The sequence below is a fragment of the Nycticebus coucang genome, chromosome 10 (genome assembly GCF_027406575.1).
Source record: "Nycticebus coucang isolate mNycCou1 chromosome 10, mNycCou1.pri, whole genome shotgun sequence".
NCBI classification, from domain to species: Eukaryota; Metazoa; Chordata; class Mammalia; order Primates; family Lorisidae; genus Nycticebus; species Nycticebus coucang.
Window position 1 is genome coordinate 107,253,674 of NC_069789.1, and position 10,811 is coordinate 107,264,484.

General features: G+C 46.4%; 1 protein-coding gene across 3 annotated transcripts; it reads right to left on the bottom strand.

Annotated features, from left to right (window-relative positions):
• Nucleotides 1-290: 290 nt before the first annotated feature.
• LOC128595979 (zinc finger protein 416-like) lies at nucleotides 291-10,175 on the bottom strand. 3 transcript variants are annotated; one of them, XM_053605271.1, is made up of 4 exons: nucleotides 9,977-10,173; nucleotides 9,387-9,425; nucleotides 6,030-6,156; nucleotides 291-2,535 (listed from the first exon to the last, which is right to left on the bottom strand). In XM_053605271.1, the coding sequence occupies exons 1-4, from the start codon at nucleotides 10,007-10,009 to the stop codon at nucleotides 1,028-1,030; spliced, it is 1,707 nt and encodes a 568-aa protein (XP_053461246.1). In that variant the 5' UTR covers nucleotides 10,010-10,173; the 3' UTR covers nucleotides 291-1,027. The 3 variants fall into 3 exon arrangements, with proteins under 3 accessions (XP_053461246.1, XP_053461247.1, XP_053461248.1); XM_053605272.1 differs by lacking the exon at nucleotides 6,030-6,156 and adding an exon at nucleotides 5,829-5,971 and having other exon boundaries at nucleotides 292-2,535; nucleotides 9,977-10,175; XM_053605273.1 differs by lacking the exon at nucleotides 6,030-6,156 and having other exon boundaries at nucleotides 292-2,535; nucleotides 9,977-10,175.
• Nucleotides 10,176-10,811: the final 636 nt, after the last annotated feature.

The following is a 10,811-nucleotide window of genomic DNA, read 5'->3' on the forward strand; positions in this document are numbered from 1 at the left end:
ATTCCTTCATACAAACAAACCCCAACTTTAGGCCCAGTGTGGTGACTCATGCCTAGAATCCTAGCACTTTGGGAGGCTGAGGTGGGTGGATTGCTTGAGCTCACAAGTACAAGACTAGAGTGAGCAAAAGTGAGACCCAATCTCTACTAAAAATAGAAAAACTGAGGCAAGAGGATCACTTGAAACTGATTTGGAGGTTGCTGTGAGCTATAATGCTTACAGCAATCTAGGGCAAGAGCTTGAGAATCTGTCTCAAAAAAAAAAAGCTCAACTTTGTTTTCCAGCCACTCCATGCAGTAAATGAAACCCAAGAACACAGGTTGATTTAATAAGGCCTTTATTAGTGCACAAGCCAGAGCAATGTTAGGCAGCCAGTTACCAGTGGTGACTTGGAGACTAGAAAAATTACCAGGTGTCATGTGAGAATTTCCATGAAAGGAAGCCTTCCACATAAGCCTCTAAGACAGTGGTTCCCAACCTTCCTAATGCCTTGACCTTTTAATACCTTGACCCACAGGTTGAGAACCACTACTGTAAGAGAACCCAGGTCGTATGCACCTAGCCCAAAATATAACAGATACATGCTTTACATCAGTCAGAAAAAGGAAGGAATTCTCTCTGAAGACTCAAACTGCTCATGATTTCCTCTAGGGAATGAGCACAGAAGCTTGCCATGCCTTAGCACTTCAAGGTGACCAATGCCCACTGCAAAAGGTGATTGAGGGGAGATGGCTTCTATCAGAGAAACTGGCAGTGATTTGACTGAGGCAAGGGCCTCAAGCAGTTTAAACCATGAAACTACTGTAAGCCTCACACACACCTGGACCTCATGGGGAATCTCATCCCTTTGCAGGTCTGGAAGTGTAAGTTTCAACTTTAGGCAGATGGCTCCGGTACAAAGGCTCAGTAGTACTAGAATACTTAAAGAGATAGCATTCCTGCAAGTCTAAGACCTTTCTCAAGTGTGGACTTTCAGGAGCTAAACAATGTCAGACCTTGGGCTGAATGCTTTTTTGTGTTTGTGGCTTTAATGAGGCCTTTCCAAGGTGTGAGATTTTCGGTGGAGAATGAGGCCAGAGTGTTGTGTAAATGATTTTCCACATTTGCCACACTCATAAGGCCTTTCTCCAGTGTGAACAACCTGGTGTTGAATGAGGCCAGACTTCTGGATAAAGGATTTTCCACACTGGCCACAGTCATAAGGCCTTAATCCAGTGTGAATTTTCTGGTGTTCAACCAGAGTATAGCTTTGCCTAAAAAATTTCCCACACTCACTGCACTCAAAAGGCCTTTCTCCAGTGTGAGTTCTCTGGTGCCGAACAAGTTTAGATTTGAACATAAAAGCTTTCCCACATTCCTCACACACATAAGGCCTTTCTGCAGTGTGAACTTTGTAGTGTTTGTTGAGGGTGGTTCTTTGGCTAAAAGCTTTTCCACACTGGTCACACTCAAAAGGCCTAGCTCCACTGTGAATTAACTGATGCTGAATGAGACCATATTTTAGGCTAAATGATTTCCCACATTGGCCACACTCATATGGCCTTGCTCCAGTATGAATTATCCGATGTTCCAGCAGGCTGTGGCTTTGTGTAAAGAATTTTCCACATTCACCACATTCATAAGGCTTTTCTCCTGTATGAGTTCTCTGGTGCCGAACAAGAGTGGATTTGGAACCAAAGGCTTTCCCACATTCATTGCACTCATAAGGCCTTTCTCCAGTGTGAATTCTGCAGTGTTCAATAAGGTTAGAACTCTGGCTAAATGATTTCCCACATTTGCCACACTCATAAGGCCTTTCTCCAGTGTGAACTCTGTGATGTTTAATGAGGGTAGCTCTTTGGCTAAATGATTTTCCACACTGACCACACACATAAGGCCTTTCTCCAGTGTGGATTCGCTGATGGTCATTTAGGTGAGACATTTGGCTAAAGCATTTCCCACATTCACTGCACTCGTATGGTCTTTCTCCATTGTGGACTCTCTGGAGCTGAACAATTGAGTACTCACAGCAGTAAGCTTTCCCACATTTGCTAGATTCATAAAGCCTTTTTCCAGGACAGACTCTTTGGTGAACAAAAGGATCTTTGTGGTTAGAAGGTTTTCTGCATTCATCCCACTTGTAATGACTTACTACACTGTGAAAAGCCTCCTCATACTCGTTATTTGGCTTCTCACAATTGGGAATGGCCTGGGGCTGGAGAAGGCCCAGTGTGGTTGGGAAGTCCTTCCCCAACTCCCTAGTGATGAAGGGCTTTCCTGACACATGGGATAGATAGTGCTTGTCCACATCCCTTTTCAACGGTTTCTCTGTACTGTACTGCTTCTGATTCTGGTGAAAGATAGCACATGCCCCAATCAAGTATGGTTTCTGCTCAGGTGGATCAGCCAGATACAAAATATCTGTCAGGATTGGAACACACATCTCACAGGGGTGAGTATTTTCAGTAGATGGACCTGCCTTCAGAGTTCCAACCCGTGGCAGTCCTTCAGTAGAAGGTCCAGTTGTCTCTTCATCTTCTGTTCCATGCCAACAAACTGAAATCAGAGAAATGGTAATGAAATTCATGTTGACTACACAGGGAATGTATCATTTAAAAAATATATTTTCTGTATAATTTCATGTTTTAACTTTTTTTTTTGAGACAGAGTTTTACTATGTTGCACTCGGTAGAGTACTGTGGTATCATAGCTCACAGCAATCTCCAATTCCTGGGCTCAAGACATTCTCTTATCTCAGCCTCCCAAGTAGCTGGGACTACAGGCACCCACCACAATGCCAGCCTATTTCCTAGAGATGGGGTCTGACTCTTGCTCAGGCTGGTCTCAATCTCCTGACCTCCAGCAATCCACCTGTCTTGGCCTCCCAGAGTGTTAGGATTACAGGCATGAGCCATTGTACCTATCCAGATGATTTACCGTTTTAAAAACTTTGCTGGCGAGCAGCACTATAGCTCAGTTGGTAGGATGATGGCCACATGCATCAGGGCTGGTAGGTTCGAACCCAGCCCCAGCCTGCTAAAAATAAAAAAATAGCCAGGCATTGTGGCAGGCGCCTGTAGTCCCAGCTACTTGGGAAGCTGAGGCAAGAGAATCACTTAAGCCCAAGAGTTTGAGGTTGCTGTGAGCTGTGACACCATATCACTCTACCAAGGGCAACAAAGTGAGACTTATCTCAAAAAAATAAAAAAAGGAGTAAAAACTCTGGCTGGGGAATGTTGCCCCTAGAGCTGACTAATTCTTAAAAGATAACAAAGGGGGCCAGGTACATTGGCTCATGCCTGTAATCCCAAAACTCTGGGAGGCCCAATTACTTATGCTCAGGAATTCCAGACCAGCCAGAGCAAGAGTGAGACTCCATCTCCACTAAAAATAGAAAAACTAGCTAGGTGAAGTGGTGCATGCCAGTAGCCCCAGCTATTAGGGAGGCTGAGGCAAGAAGATTGCTCAAGCCTAAGAATTAAAGGTTGCTTTGAACTACGATGATGCCATGGCACTCTATAAAGGGCAACAGAGTAAAACTCTGTTTCAAATATTAAAAAAAAAAAAAAAAAAAAAAAAGATAGAGCAAAGTGTTCAGCTGGGAGCATACCATTCATTTTTCTTTCTTTCTTTTTTTTTTTTTTTTAAAGAGACAGAGTCTCACTTTGTTGCCCTCAGTAGAGTGCTGTGTCACAGATCACCGCAACCCCCAGCTCTTTGGCTTAGGTGATTTTCTTGCCACAACCTCCCAAGTAGCTGGAACTACAGGCATCAGCCACAACACCTGGTTATCAAGTGTACCAAATGCAAAGTAAAGGGCCTGTTGCAGTGGCTCATGCCTGTAATCCTAGCACTCTGAGAGGCTGAGACAGGTAGATTGCTTAAGCTCACAACCAGCGTTAGCAAGAGCAAGACCCCATCTCTAAAAAATAGCCAGGCATTGTGGTGGTTGCCTGTAGTCCCAGTTACTTGGGAGGCTCAGGCAAGAGAATCATTTGAGCCCAAGAGTTTAAGGTTGCTGTGAACTTGATGCGATGGTACTCTACCCCGAGAGACAAAGTAAGAAAGACTCTGCTTAAAAAAAAAAAAGGCAAACTAATCAATCCAGTCCCTATAATACAAATCAGATTTTTTTTTCTTTTTTTTTTTTTGTGGCCTAGATACTTCAGGAGGTAATATTTCTTTGCCCTAATCATCCCAAGGTCAGGTAGCAGACAATTAAGGCTAGCTAGCTCCTTTGTCCCAAAGCCTGCTGCGATTATCCAAACTCCCCAATTTTCAGCTATTTACCTTGCCCTGTCCTTCCTGCAGAAACTCCAATAAAGAATATGGCTTAATGTTTTCCCTCCTCTCGTTTGTACCTCTTGACCACGGGGCACTTTCTCATGTGGCACCAAGTGGCATGGTGTTCATATTATCTTGCCACTATAGGTAATAAATTCTTCTGTCATTGACATTAACTTCTCTGTGTTGAGTCTTAGTCACCTCTATAAACTAAAATACTGGCTTGGCGCCTGTAGCTCAATGGCGACAGTGCCAGCCACATACACCAGTGCTGGCAGGTTCGAACCCAGCCCAGGCCTGCCAAACAATAGTGGCAACTACAACAACAACAACAACAAAAAATAGCCGGGCATTGTGGTGGGTGCTTGTAGTCCCAGCTACTTGGGAGGCTGAGGCAAGAGAATTGCTTAAGTGCAAGAGTTTGAGGTTGCTGTGAGCTGTGATGCCATGGCACTCTACTGAGGGCGACACAGTGAGACTGTCTCAAAAAAAAAAAAAAAAAATCCTATGCATATGTCTTAAAACAGTAAAGGGGAAGCCCCCTTGCATATACATCAAGGAATGAGTCCACAGTGTTGCTCTGAGGGTGAGGGAGTTGCAAGCAGAGTAAGGAAAAGGCTGGCAATCCTAGGCTTTAAAGATCACAAAATGGCGTGCGTTCACCAGACAAAGGACATAAGGATAGCATACATGCCATGGAAGAGAGGCGGGGTCTCCAATTTACTCCTCTGTGAGAGTCTTTGAGAAGACCTTGTCAGCTGTGTCACACACTTAGTGTGCTTAAGGTGGGTAGTATCCAGGCCCAGGAAAATCAATTATAACTGAGCAGGGGATTCCAATTGTGTTCATGGAATATTTAATATGTGCACACCTCCTGACACATCACGAATCAGTCAGTATTGGAAAATACAGTAGAGAAGGTAGTATAGAGGAGTAGGTGACATACGGAGCACGTAAGTATGGGGGAGCATGAGGTTAGATAACACATATGAAACAACAAGCAAGCAAAGTGTCAAGTAAGGGGAAGAAAAGGTAAAAAAAAAAAAAAAAAAAGTGTGGTTAGTGGCATTAGCACCAAAATTCTAGTGGACACAGGACAGGTTCCTGGTATGACTAGAAAATAACCTGGATGTCAAGCCCTGCCCCAGTTGCTACTGAGCAAGGCCTAGCATCCTCTGAGGTCATATTGCCATTTTCACCCTGTGAAGCAACCAGGGGTCTCCTGATACCTCTAGGTGTATCACTCCATGAGATCTGCAGGAAACAAGTCCTAAGGGAAAAGGCAAGTGAGTGTCCAGCACTGGCCCAGAGCAAGCGAGCTCAACAGAGACCACAGGAAAGAAAATTAATATCACACAGATCACTGAAGGAGGTTCTGGCAACAAGACATGGTCCATATAAATACTGACAAAGAAAATGCCTGCATATTGCTGATATAGTCAGCCATAGGAAATACATGTATCATTTAAAGGAGGCAGAACTTGGGACAAAGTGCCACACATCTGGACATAGTAACCCAAAAGGGGAGATGCATTAGGCTAACCCAAGGTATCTGACATCCAAACCTTTCTCTGCACGCTTTGGTACAAGGGTAGTCAGGGCTGCTCAGGGAGTGAATGCAGCTCATTCCTGACATCAGAGCACATACGGCATGACAGTGGGAAGTCAGCAGAGCCATCATCTGGTTCTAGACAGGACAGAGCTGCCACTACGGAAAAAGCAGAGAGACAGAGACCAGGACACTGAGGTAGGTGTTAGGGCCTTACCCAGCGAGGTTATAAGTGCAAAGTTCTCCAGCATCACATCGTGGTACAGAAGCCTCTGAGCCTCATCAAGTAGCCCCCACTCTTCCTGGGAGAAGTAAATGGCCACGTCCTCAAAGGTCACAGGGCCCTGCCATGATGGGGACAGATCTTGCCATAATGAGATTCTCTCCTACACCCATGAGTTCATTCCACCACCCATCCTTCCCCTGATCATCCTTGTCCTTAATCCCCACCTCAGAGGAGTGACTAGGGTACTAATTCCTGCCCTCTCCTCATGGTCCCATTGGTCACTGTGTCCTCCCACAGCACCAATAGGCAGGCGGATCAGAAGATGCCATCTAAATCTGGGCTTGGAATGTAGGGCTGGGTCCCTCTTATCAGACAATTTTCCTGGAGTTCCCAAGATTGTGCTTCTCAGACACAAACAAATGTGGTTTCACCCATCATTCTTATGTTCTGAATGCCACAACCGTAAGTCCTTTATTGCATACTCCCTCTCCATGTGCACATCATTCTTTGGCACACTATCTCACACAGTCTCACTCACACAGATAGTTCCCTCCCATTCCCCACACCAAAGGCATCTCCCTGGCCTGTCTATGTTACTCAGAACAAGACATCCAGGAAATGCTCAGCAAACTGAAATGGGATCCAGGATTACACGAACCCCAGGTGCCCTACCCGCTGCCAGAGGCAGTCTCCACCCTGCTCCAAAGGCCTCCCTGATTGACTCTGTTCTTTATTTCAACTTCAAAAACCCAGATAGAACTCAGATACCTTCAGCCTTCTTCCACTTGTTTAGTGGCATTAGCATCAAAATTCTAGTGGACACAGGACAGGTTCCTGGTATGACTAGAAAATAGCCTGGATGTCAAGCCCTGCCAGAGAATTCTAGTCGTGAATGATGCTAGCCCACTTGTGCTGCACTTACAACCTCTATTCAGTTGTAGCCTTCTTTTCCTGCTAACCCTCATTTAAAGTCTGCCCCAGAGGCCCTCTACCTTAGGTCCAGTGACTCCCCCAGATGACCACTAGTTTCCCTAAAATTATCTACCTATTTGACTGAAACTTCCCAGATACATCTGATGTATCACTACAAAATCCTGGTGGATCCAAAGCATGCTTAGTAACCTTAGTCCTGGCCTCAGTGTCATCTTGGCCTTCACATTGATCTCATGCCCACTCCTCCCTTAGAGACTTGGCCATTTGCCAGATCATTCTCACTCTCATACCCTACCCACGACACTTCTCTCCTATACCTGTCTTTGAGATTCCCATCTCAACCATCCAAGTACCCAGGCATAAGATCCAATAGTGATCCTCAACCTCCCTTTCCTGCACTGCTAACAGTATTATGAGAATGAATAAGCTTTCTCTTCTTAATTGTGACCCAAGCCTATGTCACTGTACAAATACTGACCACAGCATTTTTTTTTTTTTTTGAGACAGAGTCTCACTCTGTTGCCCTCAGTAGAGTGCTGTTGTGTCATAGCTCACAGTAACCTCCAATTCTTGGGCTTAAGCGATTCTCTTGGCTCAGCCTCCCAAGTAGATGGGACTACTGGCACCCGCCACAATAACCAGCTGTTTTTTTGTTGCAGTTGTCATTGTTGTTTGGCTGGCCCAGGCCAGGTTTGAACCCGCCAGCCTCAGTGTATGTGGCTGGTGCTGTAATTACTATGCTACGGGCACTGAGCTGTGGCCACAGCTTTTTAATGTCCCATCTTCAATCTCTCCTCACAGTTCTAGTCCTCTGTGGTCAACTAATCACTTTATATCTAAACTAACTTATTTGGAACATATGCCTCTAAAGATACCCTAAAACAAAATTTCTGTTATTGCCAATATATGACCCACTACCAACTTTACAATCTTGGTTAGTGAAGCTTCCATACTTCTACCAACTAAACCTAAATACCTTGCTTTCACCCCCGACTCCTACTTTCCTATAATATTTCTCACCCTCAACAACTGAAAATCTGGGCTTCCTTTTGTAGTTCTAACTACTCAGGAGGATGAAGCAGAAGAATCACTTGAGCCTAAGAGTTCAAGGCTTCAGCAAGCTCTTATCATGCCCACTGTGCTCCAGAAGGGCGACAGAGACCTCATCTCCATAAAAAAAAAGACCAAAAGAATAAAATGAAACTTTAGCCTTACCTACTTATAAAAAAAAAAAAGCTGATCTAGGCAGCACCCGTAACTGGCCACATACATTGAGGCTGGCAGGTTTGAACCTGGCCCAGGCCAGCTAAAACAATGACAACTGCAACAACAATAACAACAACAAATAGCCAGGCTTTGTAGTCCCAGTTACTTGGGAGGCTGAGGCAAAAGAATGGCTTAAGCCCAAGAGTTTGAGGTTGATGTAAGCTTTGATGACACAGCACTTTACCCAGGGCTATAAAGCAAGACTGTCTCTAAAAAAAAACTTATGCTTCCCTAAACCAGCTCAGTCTTACCTGCAAGCATTTGCTTGTGTGATATCTAAGACTGGGACACCTTTTGTTCCTTTCTTTACTGAGACTCTGTCTCAAAAAAAAAGAAAGAAAGAAAACAAACAAACAAATAAAAACCTGATCTAGAATCAGTTACTTCTACTACCTCAGTGGCCACCATTCTGGTCTAGCCATCATTAACAGTCCCCTGGACTACTGCAGCAGACTTCTCTTCAGTCTTCCTAATCCCAAATCCTGATATTCAGTATTTCCACAAACTCCCACTGCTCACTTCATACTAGTAGACACCCAACATCTGACAACCATTCCTTATTTAACTTCTGCACTCCAGCTGTCAGTTCCCATTAAAAAAAAAAAAAAAAAAAAAAAAAGGGCGGCACTTGTGGCTCAGTGGGTAGGGCACCGGCCCCATATACTGAGGCTGGTGGGTCCGACCCTGGCCAAACTGCAACAAAAAAATATCCGGGCATTGTGGCGGGCGCCTGTAGTCCCAGCTACTCGGGAGGCTGAGGCAAGAGAATCGCTTAAGCCCAGGAGTTGGAGGTTGCTGTGAGCTGTGTGACGCCACAGCACTCTACCCTGGGCTATAAAGTGAGACTGTCTCTAAAAAATAAAAAAAAAAACTTATGCTTCCCTAAACCAGCTCAGTCTTACCTGCAAGCATTTGCTTGTGTGATATCTAGGACTGGGACACCTTCTGTTCCTTTCTTTACTGGTTTCCAGGAAGGGGTGCCGATCTATACAGCCCCCATCCCGGACGTACAACACTACACTGATATTTGCTCAGGCTCGATAGGCCCAAAGACTGGAAGAGTGCCAGGGGATGAGTCCCAGAAGATAATTCCAGAGACAAACACCAGTTTGTCAGCAACACTGAGTGCCTGAAACACTCTCCACTCACCTGTGTGAAGTCCATAAGCTCTTCTGGAGTCATGGGAACCTGTGGGAAGAGGAAGGCTATGAGAGACTGGTGGGTCTAATGGCCAAAATGGGGGTTCCATGGGAGAAGGACTCCTTGTTCCCCGCCCATCCCTGGAACCAGGTGATCTGGGCATGAATGCGTTACCAGTGTTCCTCCACCCTCTAGTCCTCACTCTGAACCTGCTTTATGACTTTGCACAAGACCTCCAGGTGCTTCTCTGTTATACCATCCCCTTTCCAGGCTGGTCTAACTCCGAGCAGCTTTTGGAAAACTTTGAATAGCCTAATTCAGGACATGTGCTTCTTTCGTTCACAACCTTCCTTCCATGGGTCTCAGCGTCCAGAGAATTCTAGTTGTGAACGCTGCTAGCCCAATCGTCCCAGCGAGATTTTTGCACAAATCGATCCCTCGGCCTGTCACTCTCTCATGCTCCATGACACTAGCTTTGGAAATGGGGCTCCACCCACGAGCTCTTTGTTAACTGTAGCGACGTGAGCTGTAGCCCTCGAGCCGAGCTTTAGGACTTGGTTGGGGGAGGACGAGAGGGGCCGGGAGGACGCAGCACTTACCTGAGTTGGGTTCCTCAGCGCAGCCGCTGCCATCGGTTTGTTGGCGGATCTGGGTCAGGAGTGAGGAGCAACCGCGGCGGGGTCAGACCTCCAGCTGCTATTCAGAGGGGCCAACCCCTGTTCTGAAGCCCGACTCAGCGCTCCTAACCAACGCCAGGACAGAGTCAGAACTACCGAAACGACTGCCCCAGGAGAAATGCCGGAAGTCCCGCCCCATCGTTTGGAAGAAGCAGGGAAAAAAAAAAAAAAAGCCGGGTGCTGAGAGTTCATAGGTTCGGCGTCTTTAGGCGCTTGGCGCATAGCTATAAGGGAAATGTAGTTCTCACGGCTCCCAGGGTCCCCTGCGCTCTCCCAGGGATTTACCCGGAACAAAGCTCAGCAAGATCCACCTGAGGAGCTGGGAAAAGGCGTCCGTAACCTCAAGAGCAGGAGCGGCGCTTTGCCTCTTTTAAGGGCGCCACTGGACGATTTCCAGACAGTTCTGTTTGTGTCTGAGCACCCAGTTGCTTATCGGACTCATCGGGCTCAGATACTCTGAGAAGCTACACAGCTATCCCCAAAAGCTGCGGGCCCAACCGTAACGCTCCATCCCACAGAGTCGCACCGACTCAGCGTGCGAGCGGCGTCCTTGGGTGCGCAGGTGCATCATCTACTGCTCTTGCGCTGGCGGCTGAGTCCGTGGCAGGCGCTGCACTAGTTTCAATCAGGGACAACAGAAAAGTTCGAGCCGGGTCGGCTTCGGGCCAGCGCATCCAGGACTCACAGGGGCGGATTGACCCCCCCATGGGGGCCCCCGTTCCCCGGCAGGCACCGAGACCTCCCGGCGCGGGGCTGA